The sequence below is a fragment of the Dendropsophus ebraccatus genome, chromosome 1, assembly GCF_027789765.1.
Source record: "Dendropsophus ebraccatus isolate aDenEbr1 chromosome 1, aDenEbr1.pat, whole genome shotgun sequence".
In the NCBI taxonomy this organism is placed as follows: domain Eukaryota; kingdom Metazoa; phylum Chordata; class Amphibia; order Anura; family Hylidae; genus Dendropsophus; species Dendropsophus ebraccatus.
Genome location: NC_091454.1, coordinates 94,890,962 through 94,913,336, shown reverse-complemented (window position 1 = coordinate 94,913,336; position 22,375 = coordinate 94,890,962). Strand labels below are relative to the sequence as shown.

Genomic DNA, 22,375 nt, shown 5'->3' with positions numbered 1-22,375 from the left:
TAAAGATAAGAAATAAGAATGTAAAATAAAAACATCTGTATAAAGAATTGTATTTTATAAAGAGGCAATCAACTGTAACAATACTGTACATTCATAGGGAACCTCTGTCTGCTTAGATGACAATAGTGCAATTTGATGCATAGTGGTAGATCTGAAGGCAAAAGCTATATCTATATATTAATTTCTAATAATACCTAATAAATATTTAAATACATCCTATCCATTTAAATATCTGTACTAACAGAACAAAAACAGTGACATTATTGGCAGACACTGTGTCACTGTATTGAAAAGGAACAAAAGACCTTGAATAACTTCCAACACAAATCCCAAAAACAATGGGCATGTTCCTAATTCAATGATTATTGTTCAAGTCATGCAAATCATTCCTCCCCCTATCCCACCCCCACACTTACAACATTCACAGCCACAGGTGGATAACAAAGATATAGCTAAGAATTAGACAGCCATAAATCAACATGTATACAGCGGTTTCAAGGTTGCTAGCCATCATCAAGGTAATATGTGAAATGAAAAAAAACAACACCTGACAGTATAACCAATAAAGCTATTGTAAGGTGGGATACAAGCGAGCTAAAAAGCCCATTACCTAGTTTATTCCTTATTTTAGGATAGCTGTAATTTAACTGTATCTCAATGGATACTAAAATGAGAGACTATTCCCTATTTTAGGTTTTAAGAATTTTTAGGTTTTAAGAATTTTAAGAATAGCCCTTGAAAATGTTCTAAGCGTTTGTCAATATGTTTCTGGGACCTTCGGTAACCATGACTATGACCATAACCATCGTCATGGCTTATTCATACTGTTACTGATGTCTGTAGTGCATTTATACTTTCATTATGAAGAAGCAATAATGTTGGGAGATTGTTATACAACACATGTAGACCTGAAGAGGCTTACTGAACTTTAAGTGATCAGCTGTTATTTGCGTGAGCCCCTGGCAATAAAAACAAAACAGAGTTCTCTTTAGAGCTGTAGGACCCCCCATGATGTCCATGGGCCCTAATAAGGCATGTGGATAAGGACTGTTCTCATGAGACAACTCCTTTTACCTTAACAATTAAAACTTTTTTCATTTTCAGATGTAAATATTAACAGATGCTCAGAGGCCTAGTAAAGGCCTCTGAATGACATGACAATGGATCAGCTCCCCATGATCGCATCCCAGGAAGTCATTCTAACCCCTTTACCACCAGGCAGTTTAAATGTTTCTGTCAGCAACATTTAAATAGTTAAATAATTGACAGTGAAGATCGCTACAGAGATCGTTTTAGCCATACATGATTGGTCATTAAGGGTTTAAAGGTGTGGCTTGCCTACAGCGCCACCAAAAGTGTGTTACACCGTACCAATTCAAACCAATGGATTGTCTGTATAATGCAGGACAGGTCAGGTCCTTTAGAGCCAGAGACACTCTTTGTAAGAGAAGAGGACACCCCTCTATTAATGTACAATTCTTTATAGGGTATATGGAAATGCATTTTATCTCCTGCATCATATCCTGACTTGCTATACTGTCCAAACTAATAGAAAAGCACAAGATCATACATTAAAATGGTACATGTTAATGAAGGGTTTTAGAGGAGAAAAAAACATTAAAACTCAAAAATGTTCCAAAATTAATCAGACAATGCAATCCAACCTTTATTAAGTCTCTTAAATATGTTGCTGTGTCCTCATGCCTAGCAGATACAATTTGTATCGTCCATGCTCAGCGGGTCTTCCTTCATCTCAATGGGAGATCCTTTGAGCAGAAATCCATGACCTGTGTTATATTTGTATTATTCATACAAACAGCTAAATTGTATTAGCTGCACAATTGTAAACCACAGCTCATTTATCATTAATGACAACGGTCAGAGTAAGACATTCATAATTCTACCCTGTGGTTATACCTCTATTGACAGAAATATGACAGAGAAATATTACTTAACAATTTTTCACACTTTTGTTGCAGCTAAAAAGGGCAACTCAAAATCACTATCTGGAATTCTTTAGGAAAGCAGAGGTGCCACTGCATTTGTGTTTAGTGATAAGCAACTATGGGTAACAAAAGCACAAAGGGCACAACTGTACTCATATATTAAAGAAGCATTGCTAGGGAGGTGTCATAAAGAATTAATATGATACTGATACAGAAACAGGTTCTTTATTTCTTATCGGTTTCTATTTTCTGATTGAAAATTTATTTCATTTTTCTACATTATTATAGAGCAGCCATTTTGCCAGATCTGTTTTTAAATGGGTTATCCAGGCTATGAAAAACATGTTTGCTTTCTTCCACAAACGCACTTTTGTCCTCAGTTTGGGCATGGTTTTACTGAAGTGAATGGCGTTCTGGGATGCCACTGTTTTTACAAGTTCTTATCATTAAAAAAACCACACATTTAAAGCAAATGTATCACTAGTAGATCACTTTTTTTTTTTTTTTTTTTTTTTATACATGAATAAATAAATCGATGCCAGTTTCACGGTCCTTTTTTGAACCGCCGCCGAGTGCTTCATGCTTAGCCGGTGCTGGGTAATAGATCAGCGCCATGTGAAGGACCAGACCGCAGTTTAAATACAGCGATGCACTAGTGGTACATTCACTTTAAAGCCCTATAGAAACAAGCACCATGGACTGAACTAGACCCTTATCATATGAATGGTAGAGTTTTTTAGGCATCACCTGTTGTGAATCAATGTCTAATTTATATACTAATGTCCTATTTTACTATGCCCTGTCTCTGATAATATGGAGGAGACAACTGGTAACTGATCTGTAAAGAACAGTCTTAACAAAAATGTCTTTGGTTAGTTCAAGGGTTAGACGGCTTCTTCTGGCACTAAAATGACAGCTGTCTAGAAAGAGGGACGTCTTTTTTCCGTTATGGGAACATAGCCTAAAGCAGTTTTCTTGTATAATATTTTGTTTGGTTTCATCACACCAGAACAATGTACAGTATATGTTTAACTACACTGTATTGTTTGTTGCAGGTTTTACATCTTAAGTTCCTTACTCCTGCATTTTTATTGATGGATCGTGTTCTAAAATCTATGCCTTTTCAGAAAATAGACTCATTTCTGTCTCAGTTTGTTACAGCATTGTTATAGACAGACATTCAGGAGCGTTGCAAACACATAGAATGAGGTTAAGCACTCAGCATTTTTTTCCTGAAGAATACAGTTTTGCTGTTCCTCATAAATCTCCGGTCTCTGGGATGATATATTTGGAGTTATTGAGGACACCATTTTAGCTTTGTAAACCACATATCTCTGAATCCCCAGGAGGTTTTTGTAGTTTCCCATTTCAAAAGTGACATGAAAATCTAAAGAAACATAACCACTGCTTTGGTTTCAAAGTTGCTAACCGACACAAACATTCAGCATTTTTACTATTACAAAGCATAACTAATATTACAAAGTATTATGTATTACTAAACCATTACTAATAAGAGGTATTTTATTACATAGATATTAAACATAAACAGATATGATTAGAACATACCCAATACAAATAATATTGACTACACTTCAGTTAGGGTACTTTCATACTTCTGTACTTCAAGCCTATTTTTATTTTCCAGTTTTTATGCATTAAATCCTTTCAGGATCATTGTAACTTGAGACCAGACTCAATATACAACCAATAAAAGTGGCAATTTTACTGGTAAGACCCCAGTATTACTGAAGTGCTTGCACTTATTGGCTGTCTGGTATCTCCTCTCTACAGTACAGTGTGATACTACATGTCCTGTACTGCTCTATGCCTGCGCCAGGATGAGATGCTCCTTTGGGCACCAGGTGAGGGCGGCTCCATTTTATATTTTCTGGGACCCTGCATGATCTGTACAGGACCCTGATAACACTCTGGCCCTCTACATAGAAAGTAATTTACAAATTCCAGTTGCCTTTTTCTGACTGTTGTATGTAAGGACTTGCTTAACATATTAGTTATCTGCTTAGTTTTCTTTTAAAGTGGCAGAGGTTCCCAGAGAACCTGTTGATATGCCGTAGTATGTCAGTAATACATAGCCACTACTTTTAGCCCTCTCCGCCCCCGTATTGTTTGTTAATTCAATGCAAATTACCTGCATAAGAGCATTTAGGGCGTTGCTCAGGGCCGGAGAGCAACACCGCGGCCCGCCCAGCTCGCCCCCTCCCGTCCAGCCCACTATGCATATTCATAACTGCATTGTGGGCTGTATACACTGTGGCTGTGCAGGGAAGCACAGGCTGCTTCCTGCGCATCGCACATACGCAAACCCCCGCAGGTCCCTCAGGACGTAAGTATAAGATAGACTTTATACTTACGTCTTGAGGGACATCCGGGAGGATCGGCGGTGGCCTGGGGGGCTTCACACATGCGCAGGAAGCAGCCTGTGCTTCCCTGCGCAGCCGCAGTGTATACAGCCCATAATGCAGTTATGACAATGCATAGTGGGCTGGATGGGAGGGGGCGGGCTGGGCGGCATTGCTCGCTGGCCCTGAGCAACGCCCTAAATGCTCTTATGCAGGTAATTTGCATAAGAGCATTTAGTGATTTAACAAACAATGCGGAGGCGGAGAGGTCTTAAAGTAGTGGCTATGTATTACTGACATATACAGCAACTATGGCATATCAGCAGGTTCTCTAGGAAGAACCTGCTGATACTGCCGCTTTATTCTTATTTTTTTCTCATTTTGGAATGATATTCTGGGGGCTTCAAAACCAATTATCAGTTTTCCATACAGTTTTGGTCTTACCATACATGCAATATATTAAACATACAATGGTCACCCCAGAACCAGTTAATATTATAACTAGAGAGATAACTGTACATGCTTTTTATGTGGATGTGGACGTTCTTGTGGATCTGTATCAGTATTATTTTTTAGCTAAGAGAAATCAATTAAATAAAAAAGTAGAGATATAATACAAAACCAGAAACAATCTAATTGTTTAGACATATTTGTAATTAATCCATATTTTCATACAGAAGAGTGAATAAAGCCTAAGGCCACAGAAAGGTAGCAAAATTCTATTTTCAAATTTTGGCACAACTTAGACCTGAATTCTGTCTTTGTAAGTAGAAACTGGAAGAAGAGCTACTAGAGGAGTTAAATCATTGGTATTTACACTTCTGATGTTTCTGTTGATTATAAATGAACTCATGAATTACATGAGAATGGTTTCCACATCACTTAGCCATTCGTGTTAATTAAGCATGAGCAACGACTGATTGTGGCAGCTATTAATCCTATAAGAAGTAATGTTCATTTCAGCTTTAAGTGTTTGCTATTTTTGTACACCGGAATATAACAGGCTAAAAATAGAGATAACATTTACTAAGGTATTTGTAGGTTAATATTGACAAAGCAGTACAAACCCAACAGATTCTACAGCACTTGAGTACTATGGCTATATTTTGCTCAATGCCAAAAGTGTAGGAAATATTACACATTAGGTGCCAAAGTCTATATTAGTATATGAATATATTTATTATAATAGATGTACATTCATAGGATCGACTGGTGGAAAATAAGTTCTATGAACTAAAGCATTATTGGCTAAAAATGACATTGGACACCTGAAGGTACCAGACAGCCTTTTAGGACTATAATTAAACTTACTATGATATTTCTCAAATGCTTTGATCAATCTACATAGGAAGATCAAAGTGCCGACCATGCACACCGTTAGACTTAATAATTTAGGGGCACTGCAAAGCACCATCATTAGGAGACAGAGATTAGTCAAAGAAAAGATCATTTTCATTGAAAACAGAGAGAGAGCTTCTAAGCTTAGGTTGCAATTTTTGTTTTATTTTGAGAAAAGTAAGGGCTGTATTAGACTGCTCGACCCTGCACTGTACCAAGCCTATACACAGCTCAATTACTGTACGTGCATGGCTGCATAGACATCAGTAGCAATGACCATGTAGCCCCCGCTATATACAGAAAGTTATAAAGCTGTATATTTACCACTCCATGTTCCCCCAGTGTCCTCCTGCCTTTTTAATACATTCTTCACTAACCACTGCCTCCACTGACACTTTTTAACCTGTCTTGGCAGTGACAGTCCACTGAGCCAATCACTGACCAAGACAGGACAGCACCATGGCCAGTGATTGGCTGAGTAGACTGTCACTGCAGAGACAGATTCAGAAGTGTCAGCAGGGAACAGGCAGGAGGACACCAGGGGAGTATGGACAGGTAAGCATACATCTTTATTATTTTTGTTACCCTTTCATCAGCAGTCAGCTGAGACCACACAAAAACTGTTGAAAAACAATGGTCAGTCATTGATCCGCTACTTGTCTGATCATTGTTTTTATTTCACAGGGCGATATCTGCCTGATTAAGCAGATAACACTGGACAACAATCCATTTTTTTTTTCCCCAAAAAAGTTGTGCTTCCTTGAAAATTTTAGGTGATTATGATAAACCCATTTGAGCCAAGCAGACATCTTATTTCATGTAGAAATTTTGAGGTTTACTGATTATGATGAAGCATTTAAAGTGTGCCTGTCATTATAACTTTCAAAATTCAGTTGTTTTTTTTTATTTATCATGCTGTAACACAAAGCTATAGTTACTGGTTTCCAAATCCAGTCTCCGGAAGGCAGCTTTTTAGTCCTGTCCTGGTTGGAAAAAAGTGACTAAACACATCTGCCAGTACAGAGTGTTATGACTTAATGTGTCCATCAAATGACTGCCTTCTCTGTGAGCGCTCTGATGGCCTGGGAAACATGGGAATTCCTGTGTTTAGACTCTTGGAATAAAAAAAAATACTAAACACAGAAATTTAAATCTACTGTTCATTTAGGTTTTGAAAGTTATGTTCAGACGGGGTAAGACAACATCCGTTACTTGACATGGCCATTGTCTTACATGTGTCCAGGGGTGATTCTAGCCTCTCTGCTGCCCGAGGCGAACTATAGGATGACGCCCCCCCCCCCCCGGTCAATCCGCCCACATTATAATCCACTACTGCCCCCCCCCAACTGCTGTCCCCAATAAACATAATGTTTGGTCCCTTGCTGCACAGAGGATGTCAGGAGAGGAGGGGGCTGATCTTATAGGGGAGGTCACAGCAGCACAGAGGAGGTCAGGAGAGGAGGGTGCTAATCCTATAGGAGAGGTCCCAGCAGCACAGAGGATGTCAGGAGAGGAGGGTGCTAATCCTATAGGAGAGGTCCCAGCAGCACAGAGGATGTCAGGAGAGGAGGGTGCTAATCCTACAGGAGAAGTCCCAGCAGCACAGAGGATGTCAGGAGAGGAGGGTGCTGATCTTTTAGGGGATGGTCCCCCTCTTCCCCCCTTATAGATGGACCCCCTCTTCCCCCCCTTATAGATGGTCCCCTCTCCCTTATAGATGGTCCCCCTCTCCCCCCCCTTTATAGATGGTCCCCCTCTCCCCCTCCCTTATAGATGGTCCCCCTCTCCCCCTCCCTTATAGATGGTCCCCCTCTTTCCCCTCCCTTATAGATGGTCCCCCTCTTTCCCCTCCCTTATAGATGGTCCCCCTCTTCCCTCTCCCTTATATATGGTCCCCCCCCTGCACAGCAGATAAAACAAAAACAAAAAACAGCACACAAATCACCTGCCATCCGTTCCCCCGTCGAGCCTCTCTGGTCTGGTCCCGGCTGATGTGCGGCTGCCCGGCCCGGCGTCCTGTCCCCGGCAGCGCACGCATCAGAGAGCTCCCCGAGCGCCTGTGGCTGTGACTTCCAGTGCACAGGGAGCTCTCTGATGCGCGCGCTGCCGGAGACAGGATGGGACACCTACGGCAGCCACACATCAGCCGGGGGACTAAAGGCTGCATTCCCACGTTCCGTGGAATGCCGGTACCGGAGACCCCCGAGCCCGGACAGCATCTCTAATTAGATGCTGGGAGCGGGGGAGACTGTATTCATAAGCGCCGCGCTGTAGTAACAGCACCGCGTGGCTGATTCATTACACCGCGGCGCTTATGAATACAGTTTCCCCCGCTCCCAGCATCTAATTACAGATGCTGTCCGGGCGCGGGGGTCTCTGGTACATGGTACAATCAGTGGCGGATTATAATGTGGGCGGCTGCCCGAACCGCCCATATTATAATCTGCCACTGAATGCCGCCCCTAGGGGCGTAGCTAATGTCTCTTGGGCCCTGGTGCAAGAGGTCAACTTGGGCCCCCCCTTTCTCGATGCTATTGGTATATATATATATCTCAAGACTGATATTACCAATAATATCAGTATACAGGAAATATTATCACCGCCATACTGTTACTAAACAAATCCTGTTTACTGAGACCAATATTGCCAATAATACCAGTACACAAGGGGAAATATTACCGCCACACCACAACCATCACCACCATATTGTTACTGACCAAATCCAGTATACTAAATCCAATAAAACACAGTACCAGATAACAAGTAACAAATAATACCACCTCATAGTGACTAACACCACCGCTGCTACTGAATATAATCCTCTGTACATAGACCAATATCACTTCATACAGTCATATAGAGGTGGACGCACTGTACACAGGATCTATACACCATATACATTACAGTGCAGTTATATCAAGTGACTCACAGGGGACGTCTTCTCTGATCGGAGTTCTTCCCTTTTCATCTTCTCCATCTGTTGTGGGCGATTTTGAGAACTTCTCTGGGCCACGAATCCACAGAATCTGCCAGACAGACATATTAGGCTCCTCACACTGACACCATCATCTCTCTAAAAACTGCACATCTGTACTGTCCCCTTTACACCCTCATTTAGTAGGTAGCCCTGACACTATGTGACCCCCCTTAAAGTACATGCCCCCCTCTGTGCATGCCCTATTGTATACACCCCCCATGTAGTCCACCTTATAGATGGCCCCCAATGTTTCCCCCTTATAGATGGCCCCCTGTGTTGTCCCTCTTATAGATGCCCCCCATGTTATCCCCCATATAGATGGCCCCCCATTTTATCCCCCTTACAGATGCCCCCCATGTTGTCCCCTCCTCCTGCCCCTTTATCACCATACTACTACCCCTTTCATCCTTCTGCCCCTCCATCATCATACTACTACCCCTTTCATCCTTCTGCCCCTCCATCATCATACTACTACCCCTTTCATCCTCCTGCCCTTTCATAATCATACTACAAACACCTCCATCTAAATACTACCACCCCCTTCATCCTCCTGCCCTTTCATCATCATACCACTACACCCTTCATCATCCTCTTGTTCCTTAATCATCATACCACTACACCCTTCATCATCCTCTTGTTCCTTAATCATCATACCACTACACCCTCATCATCATACCACTACACCCCCCATTATCCTCTTGTTCCATCATCATACCACTACACCCTCATCATCATACCACTACACCCCCCCATCATCCTCTTGTTCCTTAATCATCATACCACTACACCCTCATCATCATACCACTACACCCCCCATCATCCTCTTGTTCCATCATCATACCACTACACCCCCCATCATCCTCTTGTTCCATCATTATACCACTACACCCTCATCATCATACCACTACACCCCCATCATCCTCTTGTTCCATCATCATACCACTACACCCTCATCATCCTCTTGTTCCATCATCATACCACTACACCCTCATCATCATACAACTACACCCCCCATCATCCTCTTGTTCCATCATCATACCACTACACCCTCATCATCATACCACTACACCCCCATCATCCTCTTGTTCCATCATCATCATACCACTACACCCATCATCCTCTTGTTCCATCATCATACCACTACACCCCTCATCATCATACCACTACACCCCCATCATCCTCTTGTTCCATCATCATACCACTACACCCCCCATCATCCTCTTGTTCCATCATCATACCACTACACCCCCCATCATCCTCTTGTTCCATCATCATACCACTACACCCTCATCATCATACCACTACACCCCCATCATCCTCTTTTTCCATCATCATCATACCACTACACCCATCATCCTCTTGTTCCATCATCATACCACTACACCCCTCATCATCATACCACTACACCCCCATCATCCTCTTGTTCCATCATCATACCACTACACCCCCCATCATCCTCTTGTTCCATCATCATACCACTACACCCCCATCATCCTCTTGTTCCATCATCATACCACTACACCCCTCATCATCATACCACTACACCCCCATCATCCTCTTGTTCCATCATCATACCACTACACCCCCCATCATCCTCTTGTTCCATCATACCACTACACCCCCATCATCCTCTTGTTCCATCATCATCATCATACCACTACACCCCCCATCATCCTCTTGTTCCATCATACCACTACACCCCCCATCATCCTCTTGTTCCATCATCATCATCATCATCCCACTACACCCCCCATCATCCTCATGTTCCATCATCATCATACCACTACACCCCCCATCATCCTCTTGTTCCACCATCATACCACTACACCCCCATCATCCTCTTGTTCCATCATCATACCACTACACCCCCCATCATCCTCTTGTTCCATCATCATCATACCATTACACCCCCCATCATCCTCTTGTTCCATCACCATACCACTACATCCCCGTCATCCTCGTTCCATCATCATCATACCACTACATCCCCATCATCCTCTTGTTCCACCACCATACCACTACACCCCCATCATGCCCTTTAAAACAAAAAAATCTTTACTCACCTGAATGGTTCCTCTAGTCTTCTTGTCACGCGCGCTGGCGGGCTTACCGTGGCTGGGGGCGGGGCTTCCAGCGGAGGGGGCGGAGCTTCGCAGGACCTGTTTTTTTGCCCTCAAGATGCTCCCAGCCCCGCTAGTCAGCCGGGGGCCGTCCCAGCCTCCTCTTGTAATCGCAGGCAAAACATTGCTTGCGGTCACAAGGAGTGGGATGGGAGCAGTACAGTGGCAGTACAGTAGCGGCCCGGTCGCGGCGGCGACCGCTGCGACCGTGGTAGCTACGCCACTGAATGCCGCCCCCATGATAACAGCTGGTGGCGCCGCCTGAGGCAGACGACTCAGGTCGCCTCATCATTGCGGCACCACTGCATGTGTCACCTGGCCGATACTGCAGTATCAGACGGATAAACATCATTTCATTTTAATTGAAATGTGGGGTGAACATTTTATTTTAATTGAAATGCAGGCCTTGCTCCAATTTGCCATTGCCCACGGCCGGGAGCCTACTTTACACTGTGAGTACAGGCTATCTTGTATGGCCGCTGTTTACTGAATAGCGGCCACACAAAATAGACCTGTACCTGTGAGGGTTTTTTTGTGCGGCCGCAGAGAACACCAGCCGTAGTGTATACAGTGTGTATACACTACGGCCGTTGTTCAATACATTTTAATGTAACACTGTAAATATACAGCAGCCGTTGTTGCAACCTGCAAGAACGGCTGTTATTTATTGTGAAAATATAGTGTGTGAACATAGCCTAAGTGTTACCTGCAGCATTAGTTCCACTGAAACAAAAATGTTTTGCTGCTGATTTTCATTTGTACTCAGCGTTTGATGCATTCAGTATTGGTGTCCAACGATAGTAAGCTAGCATTTATGGATTCCAGGGAAGAATTCCAAATGTGAATGTTGAAAATAAATTTTTAATGAGATGGTGCACTTCATCACTTTGTAAGGCTAGATGCTGCAGGACAACTGCATCTGTTTTTTGTATCTGTTTTTCTCTTTAAACATATACGTTAAACAGTGTGACCCTAACTAACAACCAATTCTATGTAATTTGGTGCTCAATAGTTTCCAAGGAAACTCTCAAAAACATCCTGGAATGATTTCCAATTTGTCAGGCCCCAATAGTCAACCTGTTCAACCTGTTGTCAACTTGGTGACTTCAAAAGACAGAACCTCTTGTACCAGGTGACAGCAAATGCTATCCTTGAAGTCTTAAAGCTAGTAATTCTGCATATTACTGGGACAACAAATGGCATTGACTTGCAATAATCTCTCAGCCAACCTCTAAGATTAACGGCACATCTTGCACAATAGATATGAGGAGCCCAGGATTTGTCTTGACCACCAATCCTGCATCCAAAGTACAGCTTCGCAGCAACGCAGCAGCCATACTCACCTTCCTCTCCAACCATTACAGGGATGTCTGGCCCCTGTGCCAGTTACTGCACTGCCCATTAAATCCAGAATTCAGTTCAAAATCCTCACCCATAAAGTTCTCCACAATTCAGCCCCTCCACACATCTCCTCCCTCATCTCTACCTACTATCCTACTCGTGCTCTACGTTCTAAGTAATAATCTTACACTAACATCCTCCACAAATCAGAACCTCTTACTTGCGTCTCCAAGACTTCTCTTGTGCTGCACCAGTTCTGTGGAATGCCCCAATCAAAGACTCATTTCCTACACTTACAGCTTCAAGCATGCCCTAAAAACTAAGGCAACTTATAACATTCTCAAAACTTGTTCCCCCTTCTCCTGACCCTTCACCATCTACTCTATATCTCCAACAGTACCATTCACTTTTTTTTTACTTGTACTCAGACATTGGCATGTGACTGACTTAACCAAAACTTATAGGCACTTTCTGAATCTATGTACAATAAAAATTAAAGCAAATAAAGTGTAAATGTAACCCCTGTATTGTGTGTGTGCGGAATCTGTTGATGCTACACAAATAAATATTACTATTATTATTATTATTGATTATAGGTTTTCATGACAAGAGCTGTCATGGTGTGTCTTTAAGGCTTAAGTTTGTACTGTCCATAACTGTAACAGAAGGTATTTCAACTGTTCTGACACTGCCAAGACATTTTAGTTATATGAGATCATACTTTAGTTTAGTTTATATCTGCTTATATTTCAAATAGCTTGTAGAATCTTTGCAAGCAGATTTTTAAAGCCTCTGCAGGCGGCGTACAGACATGCCTAGGTGTACCTAGTCTTTAACAATTCTGCTGAAGTTTTACAACTTCAGTGACATGCAAGGAACCCATGCCTTTGCTTGCCTATAAATAACATAACAGCCCATATATTGTGGACAATACATGAACAGCCTGAACATATGAAGGAAAAAAACACTCAAATTTCAGGAAGCAAAATCCTTGTTGTCCAGTGTAATTGACCCATGTAATAGGGCCCTAAAGGTCAGATTTAAGTGCTATTATAGTCTACATGTTTGGGGGCCTAAACAGTAACAACCGTTCTAATAAAATTTAGCAGATAAAGATATGTTCCCATTTACAGTTTCATTTTGAAGCCTTCAAAATACTGTATGTAGGTGTGTGAGATTTAGATTTAGAACAGAGAAAATCAATGGAATGTAAATGTTGCTAGGGTAAGGAGTGAAATTGTTAACGTCTCTTTAAAAAAACTTTTAGGCTAAGTTCCCACAACATACTAAAAATCATGAATATTATTTCAAGCTATTGTTTAAAAACAATGGCTGTTCTTTTCGATCTTTAGTATGTCGAGGGAAAATAGCCTTAACATGTCATAGAGACATGTCAAAAGCTTTGATTACTCAGTCTGGTACTGAGACCCCCACTGATTGCTAGAACCAGCCGGGAGAAGTGCTCCCTCTTTTCTGACTGCAGAAGACAAGCTATATAGAAATTCTATGGAGCAGCACCTAGGCCCCAGTCGATGGAAATTTTGAAAGATCTGTGATGTCAAAAGTTGACAATAACATCTTTAGCTAAAATGATCTGGATAGAAGCCCAGAGTAAAAAAAAATGCATTGACCACACCCATCAAGGGTCAAGAGGGTGAGTTTACAGAAGCTTATTTTAATTGAAAGGTATTCACGCTAAAAGATTCTTAGACTTGAAGAACATTGTGCAATCACTTACGAAGCATAAGATAATGGGCCACATGTATCATCCGGCGAATGGATGATTTTCGGCGGAAAGTGCCGATTTGTGTCTTTTTTTAAGCAAAAATGGCGGATTTGCGAATAAAATATTCGCAAATCGGCACTTTCCGCCGAGTACGCCAGGGGGCGGAAAGGGGGCGGAAAAGGGGCGGAGAGTGGGCGGAACGGAGGGCGCGGACTCAGAGTCCGCGCGATTTATCATCCGTTCCGCCAAAATGTACGCCGAAAACCTACTCCAGTCCTCAGCTGGCGTAGGTTTTCGGCGGTGCGCAACGGTGCGCACGGGATTTATGTAGAGGCAGTCCGCCTCTACATAAATCTCCGTAGCGCCGGAGCTGCGGGGGCATTTTTACGTCCGGCGTAAAAAACGCCGGACTTAATAAATGCCTCCCAATGTGTCTTTCACCAATAGAAAAGGGTAAAGAAATCTATGAATAACACACACTTCTGTGTATGGGGAGGAGGTGAGCCAGAAGGGAGAGATAACTGTAGGCCAGATAATTGTTTATTGAAGATGCATGACCACTTTAAAACTCTGTTCAAGCTCTGGTAAGCACCTTAGATTTCCTTAAGTAACAGATGACATGTGACTGCTGCAGTCAATCAGCAACCTGAGTATTCATGCAACTCCTGGCATCATGGCTCCCATCACTGAGCGGTGATGGCATGACTCATTATCTACGACTCACATCATATGTTTTAAAAGGAAGAGTGGGGTGGGGAGCAGAGTCTGAATGGGGAACTCTCATTTGCGGCAATTTGAAAACATTCTTTACAACCTGAATAACCCCCTTAAATTGACCCTGTCAACTGCAATTCAAGTCCTAAACAGCTGTTTAGTCAATAAGACACATAGTGCATTTCTTAAATTCATATATCCGTCTATGCCTCCATAAAGTACATGGTACAAGTAAAGTGCAGCAAGTCGGAATGCCTTCTCAATCTGTCAGCCAAACAGGCATAGCGACTGAAGAGAGTCAGCAAGAAGCCGAGTTCTACGCATGGTCAGGTATAGGGGAGTGAGGAGATGTTAAAACCCTCAGAAATTCAAGAGCTTAGAAAAGCCTTTTTTGACTCTCTGCACTGGAGAATAGAAGAATTTCTCTGTGTTTTGAAAGCAAAGACAAATGTATCAAAAGGTGCCATGTATCCCTAACAGCACTTTGGAGCCTAACGGTACTATTACACAGGCCGATGAAGGCCTGATTAATATTGTAAATGAGCACCAATCTGCTAAATCGATGCTCGTTTACTGTGCCTATTAAATGGCATGATAATCATTTAGCAAGTAATGTATTAACTGTTTGGGCAAGGACTGCATGGATATCGCTTAGAATGTATGTGCAGCCCACATAATACATTACCTGTGCATGCCCCCAGTCTTCTCCTGCGCTCTGCATGCTTCCTGGTCCCGCAGTTGCAGGATGGACTAACAACACATGTAGAGCGAAGGAGAAGATTGGAGAAGTAATGTATTAACTGTTTGTTCACTTACCAGCCATTGCCCACGCATCACTATTACACCTAACAATGCGCATCCGACGCCCAATGATTTTAGTAGAGATGAGCGAATCAGCCGGATTTCTGGTTTGTATGAATCAGAAATCTCGGCGGCTGACTCCCGCTGCCTGCTCCCTCCCACCCGCTGCACAGAGGGAACAGACAGCGGGAGTCAGCCACCGAGATTTCTGATTCATATGAGCCAGAAATCCAGCTGATTCGCTCATCTCTAGATTTTAGGTCAGGGCCTAAGGAAACAATTGTTTCATTGGCTTAACGTTTTCTCTATTACACCGAGCGATAATCAGCTGAATCAGCCCGATTTGGCTGATTATCGCCCCACTTAATAGGGCCCTAAATTGCAGAAACTGACAGAAGTTGTAAATTTTGGGAAAAAGTGAAGAAAAAAAACATTTTAGTACATAGTTTTAAAAAAAATCTATAATGCATTACCATTTTAATTAGTCCAATGTTCATGCCAGAAAAAGAATGTCAATATGTAATCTTCTACCCATTACAACTACACACACCCTATGGCCAATTTTATTACAAACCAATTACCCTAGATGTTATATGACTACCTAGAAAACATTGCTGTAAACATTTGGAGAATATACCAACTGTGTGAAAATTTGAAGTCACAGGATTCAAACGTTTAGCCTCAGAGCTGTAAGACTGCAACAACAACCCACCGTGCCTTCCGAGGCTGGATGGCTTTCTGAATGTCAAATGCAAGCAGGCAAGATGTTCATGCATGTTGACTGGTGCTCCTATAGATACTGGCAAGTTAAATTAAATCTTTGGTTTTAAATACTAGTTGCTCTTGCATGAAATAGTACATTTAGAATTTTGCCAGAGGATACTTTTCACAGTTGCTTCAATTTCCTGATTTTGAAAGAATTTTCGCAGTGTAAATTGGAAGAATTATGAGATTGCTAGTCACCATCTTTCTAGAATTCTTATTACATAATGGTTAGGAAATGTACCTTTCAAAATAGCTTTATTTTATGTATTAAAAATGTAATGAATCTCCGGGTCAATTATGGTATATTACGCTTGAGTAATAAATCATTGGCTCGGCTGCCAGTCCTGAAAGTATACACAATATGATTTTTTATCTCCACAGACACTAGAAAAAAGCTTAATGATGCATTGAATCTTAATTACATACTTACTCTATATTGCATAGGGAATCTGCCTGCAAATAAATAATAGCTTGTAAACTGCATATTAAGATGGGAGACCAGTGTCTCAGTGGTATAATATCAAAAGAGAATTGCAGTAAATCATTCAGGAAGTATATAAACTATCAAGCTCCAAAAGAAAGCATTCAGTCCCAGAATAAAACATATCCCAGCAAACCAGTATTTATCTCAATTACATGCGTTACTGCCAACATAAACAACAGCGTAAAAAAGCTGAATCAAGCAAACAAACAGATTGACAAAATACACACTGCTTCTCATACCGGATAGTGCATTGTGAGCTTCGTAAAACATGTATGAACACTTGCACACATTTCAACTGGCTTTGGAAATGCAATTTACTACATATTAGGAAAATAATCTAAAACTTACATTTCAAATTTTATTATTCTAAAGGTTATAATGACTTTAAATATGTTTATTAGCATGGAAATTTCCAGACACCTATATATCTCTCATTGATGAATACTTGGATTCAGAAGCATTACTATTAGGTATGAGCAAATGGGGCACACACACAATTTCAATAGCTGTCGGCCAAACATTTATTTGGCTGACTTCTATTTCTCCTGACTTCCTATAAACATGAATGTTTGGCAAGCCCTTTTGTGTTAGACCACTGCTAGACAGCTCTGGTGGTGGCTTATCTCTCTGAGAACAAAATATTTAGGCAGTTGAAACCCAACATGCCCAACATTGCTCTCCTTCTACATCATAAGGAAAAGTCGGTAGGCTCTCATAGGGCCCTATTCCATGGGACGATTATCGTTCGCATAATCGTTAACGATAAATGATCCAAACGACTGCTATTGCTAAAGACCTGAAATCATTCACCCATTTACATGGAACGATAATCGTTACTTATGATCGTTCTTGCGGTCGTCTTGTCGTCGCTATTGCGTTCTTCACTACTGCGAACGGCCGAACAACATCTTATTCAATCCGAACGATTCGCAAACGAGCAACGATAAAAATTGGTCCAGGTCTTATTAAACGATAAACGATTTCTCGTTCGGTCGTTAATCTTTAACTACTATTCAAACGAACGATTGTCGTTTAGATTCGAACGACTTAGCGATAATCTGAACGATGATTGTCCCATGGAATAGGGCCCATACACTTTGTGTTCAGGGTGATGGCCCCCTTTCGGAGGATGGTCTGTTCCTAACTAAGTATATACATGAAGAGAAGAAGAGTCAGCTCAGAACCAGCATGTCAGTAACAGAATCAGTACCAAAATAGTGTTTAGTGTATTTGCAGAAAGTTCAGGATTGGCACAGTTCTTCTGAACTTGAGCACTCTGCATTTGACTCCCGGCATCTGAAGAAGTTGGATGCCTCCCTAGAGCTGCCAGGAAAAAATGTATACAGCGGCATTTAACTTCTCCAGATGGAGGGAATCAGATGAACATTGCCAAATCTGAGCTTTTGGCAACTTAGCCATAGTCATGAGTCAGAGCCAAGGTTAAAGACAGTCAAGCCCCCAACCCCCCCCCCCCCCCCCCCGGCTCCCCAGTTGAGCCTCACACACAAGCAAAGGAACCAGAAATGGCATCCTTGACATGAAGCAAATCTAGGCAATTTCTAAGTATGGGTCCTCACATGTAATTGTTTTTATACAAAGAGTCTGGTGTAACCATAATGCAATTGTATATTTAAATGTAAATAGCACTGCTTCTAATCAATATTAAGAAATCTACATTGTATTGACTCTTCAGCCTATACCGAACACATTAGCTTTGACAAGACCATTTACTTTCTTTACTATTTCTCTCAGCTACAACATAATTTTTAGTAAATGCTAACATTGCCAAATTACTAGTATTGGTCTATTGACATCAGATCATCAATAATAGATGATATATTGCTTGTAGAAATAATGAAATAAAAACAAACAATCAGTACATTTCATGAACCAAGTTCCAAGGGAATTTACACCCTTCTTGGACCTTATAGAACTGGGTTTTGACAACTGGCATTGTTCAGCACTGAGACAGTAATACAGCAACGCGATTTAGCCACAACATGTACTGTCAAGCCTTCTTTACAACAGAAAATAAAAGTATAGAGAAATAACACTGCCTTTAAAAGTAGGTTTGTTCCTTAGATGAAAATGTAATTTTCATTATATACAAAAAGAAACAATAGTCAAAGAAGCAGATGTTCCAAATTACAGTTCAGTCTATAATCCTCCACACTGAGTATCCATATTGTGTATAGTAAGAGCAGCTCTCTTGCTCATATAAAGTAACTTATTACAATAATAATGACACTTACATACAACTTTGCATTTATAGTGATTAAAACTCTATATACACCCTGTTAACAAAAGCAGCTGATAATGGCTGTAGTTTGCACATATATTTATAGCGTCACCAGCTCACTCTCACCCTCCGGTCTCCAGTTTCTCTCAGAAGGAACTACCCGTTAAGCTAGTCAGTGACTGCAGCGGTGTCAGAGTCTCTGACTGGCTGAGTGGGTGTATCTGAGTTGGCTTGTGACACTGCAGATGTGGAAGCTGAAGGAGGCTGGCGGAGGTCCATGAGCAATGACACTGCACTGGTAAGTATAGCTCCAATATTATGTCCCCCACCCCCCTTCCCTGCGCTCCATAAATTTTTACTGTTTACCCAAGTTCTCCTCTAAGGCATTAAAGAACACTAACTGGGGTATATAACATAACATAATGGACCAGATATATAACATTTTGTTCATTAGAACCTGCCCATAGCAACCAATCGCAGCTCAGTCTTTAGCTCAGTGAATGGTTATTATGGGCAGTTTACAGCATTTTATATTTTACACACCATGATAAATCTGGGTAAATATCTATATTCCATCCCCATCTTGCTCCAGCACTGCCACTGTGGTGCTCCTTGCAGTAGAATAGAAGTATTTTGCAGAAAAGATGTAGGCTATGTTCACACAAAGTTTTTATGTAAAAATACAGCCATATTTTGATAATTATGGCCTAAAATAATGATCATATTATGATATTATAAAATAATGATCATCCCTCTGCATAAAAAATGTTGTGTGAGCATATATCTTTTCTGCAGCATACTTAATTTCTACTGTCATCTGCAATAGAAATATATAGATACCATGTTTCTCCGAAAATAAGACAGTGCCTTATATTAATTTTTGTCTTATCTTCAGGTGGCGTCTTATGTTGCACCACACAAGCACATTGAGGGAGAGGGGTGAGCGGCACAGGAGGGAGAAGGAGGGGGGAACGGCACGGTAGGGAGACAGAGGGGGGAGCAGCATGGGAGGAAGACACAGGGGCGAGCGGCACGGGAGGGAGACAAGGGGGAGCAGCATGGGAGGGAGACGGAGGGGCGAGCGGCACGGGAGGGAGACGAAGGGGGGAGCGGCACAGGAGGGAGACAGAGGGGTGGAGTGGCACAGGAGGGAGACAGAGGGGTGGAGTGGCACGGGACAATCACGGGGAGGGAGGGTGTGAGCGGTGGAAGGTAGGGGTGGACAGCCTTATTTTCAGGGGGTGCCTTACTTTGGGCTACTTGGTAGATTGCCTTATTTTCGGGGAAACACGGTAGCTATATTAAGAGAAGCAAAACTACGCACACAGAATATTGATTTACAACTAATCCCTACATTTTAATTACATATATATATATATGTGTGTGTGTGTGTGTGTGTGTGTGTGTTTGTGTGTGTGTTCGCATGTCTGCTTTTTAACCAGACTATGTAATCTAAAGTGAAAGAATATGCCATCTCCTGGAATCCATGGCTTTTTATCCACCAAGATCAACCAAGAAACCTTTACAATGTTCAGATATTCTGTGACTTATTAGCTACCTCTCTGTCCCAGTCCTGATGTGGATCACATGACTAGTGTTGCTACTCACTGAGACTTGTAGTTTGTTTGCACATGCACTCACTGTTCATTCCAATGAGCACATTGACTTGCTTTTCATTGGCGTGAATAGCCAAAGCGACTTCTGCTGAAAATATAACTGCAAATTTCAGAGTCTAATGACCGGTCACATGATCCAGGTCAGGACCAGAGACCAGCTCAATAAGGCACCAATAAAAATAACTCAATGTACTAATGTAATGTAATCTTACCTTTTTCTGATCTTCAAGTTTATGATTTATCGGATTCTTCCCATGCTTGCTCATTTCTGAAGACACATCCATCACATCTACTTTTGCCCTTTGGAAAAGATATCAGCAAACTAATCCACAAGTTGAGAGCTACAGATACACAGTTGAGCCTTTTCTTCCATCACAATTGTGCTCCAAAATTTACAGAGTCCATGAATGATTAAAAAAGGCATTTATCAAATCCAAGCGATAACCCTTGCAAATCTGCAGGTCTGTCTCTGAGCTGTCAGTATCAGCATATCGGTCTAAAACACTTCCACAGTATGAGAACTGCATCCATCCAGAACTCCAATTCCAATTGCTATCTTCTGCATTCTTCACGTTGTCCCATCCTGAAGATTTACATTTCATCTATAAACCTGTCGAGATAAGACACAGAAATTCAGTGTGTACTGTCTAAACACATATCAAAATGTATTCAATATTCACACCATCTAAGAGAAGCAAAAGCAGAATATGAAAATATGTAGAACAATAAGCATACAATATAAAGTTACATTTATGAAGAGCATATTCTTTTATTCAGTAAGGAATTTGAAGACTTGTTGTGCTGACTGCACAAAGTACACGTTGCTTACATGTGTGCTAAGACTTTGCAGGCAGAATAATTGCCAGTCGGGCTTTGTTGGCACACTGTTTGAGCCTTCTGTTGGAGGCATACATTGGGAGGATTTACCGACATGTACCTCAGAGGGATACAAAGTATGTCACAATATAAGGATATGGTGCCAATTGGTTCACATTGTAATAAAAAAGGAACTGTACAGTATAGGGTATAGGATACCATAGTCTATTAAAGTGAAAGGGGTACTTTGACAAAAAAATATTTCTAATCAGCTAGTGTCAGAAAGGTATACAGGTTTGTAAATTACTTCCTTTAAAGGGGTTGTCCAGCGCTACAAAAACATGGCCACTTTCTTCCAGAGACAGCCCCACTCTTGTCTCCAGCTTGGGCGGGGTTTCGCTGCTCAGTTCCATTGAAGTGGATGGAGCTTAGTTGCAAACCGCACCTGAACTGGAGACAAGAGTCGTGTTGTCTCTGAAAGAAAGTGGCCATGTTTTTGTAGCACTGCATAACCCTTTTAAGTAGTTATCAGCTGCTGTATGTCCTGCAGGAAGTCTGACACAATATTCTCTGCTGCCACCTCTGTCCATGTGAGGAACTGTCCAGAGCAGAAGCAAGTGTCAATAGAAAACCTCTACTGCTCTGGACAGTTCCTGACATGGACAGAGGTGGCAGCAAAGAGCGCTGAATCAGACTTTAAAGAATACACCACTTCCTGCAGGACATATAGCAACTGCTATACAGTACAGTAATTCTTACACTGAAGTAAACACTCTAACACACTACATGCAGCATTATATAAAACATTGACTTAACCTACTGTCATTGGTCATGGAAACCACTTTCTATCAAAGGAGCAAAAATTTCCCAAAAACCTTCATCTATGTATCGAGTGGAGATGTGCAAAAATGGACACACCCAAAGTGTCCATTTAGTGAAATTACAGGTTTAGTAATCGAATTTCTCAAGTACATTACAATCATTCTATGACAATGCAAAACTATTATTGGCTTTTTACTGTAAATGGTAATTAATGGATTGTATAATGAAATTAACATGGTTTCTTAGGCTCTTAAACAAACAGGCCTATATACAGTACAAACATAGCATTCTATGTGCATAGAGCAGCTTG

The 22,375-nt window shown here is 41.5% G+C and overlaps 1 protein-coding gene across 1 annotated transcript in view; it reads right to left on the bottom strand.

Annotated features, from left to right (window-relative positions):
- The window catches only part of NAV3 (neuron navigator 3), a 344,164-nt gene extending 323,408 nt beyond the window's left edge, over window positions 1-20,756 (bottom strand). Inside the window, exon 1 of the mRNA XM_069975584.1 lies at window positions 20,640-20,756. Coding sequence (XP_069831685.1) covers window positions 20,640-20,711 — 72 coding nt within the window. The 5' untranslated portion in view covers window positions 20,712-20,756. The remainder of the gene's footprint in view (window positions 1-20,639) is intronic.
- Between the last annotated feature and the right edge of the window lie 1,619 nt (window positions 20,757-22,375).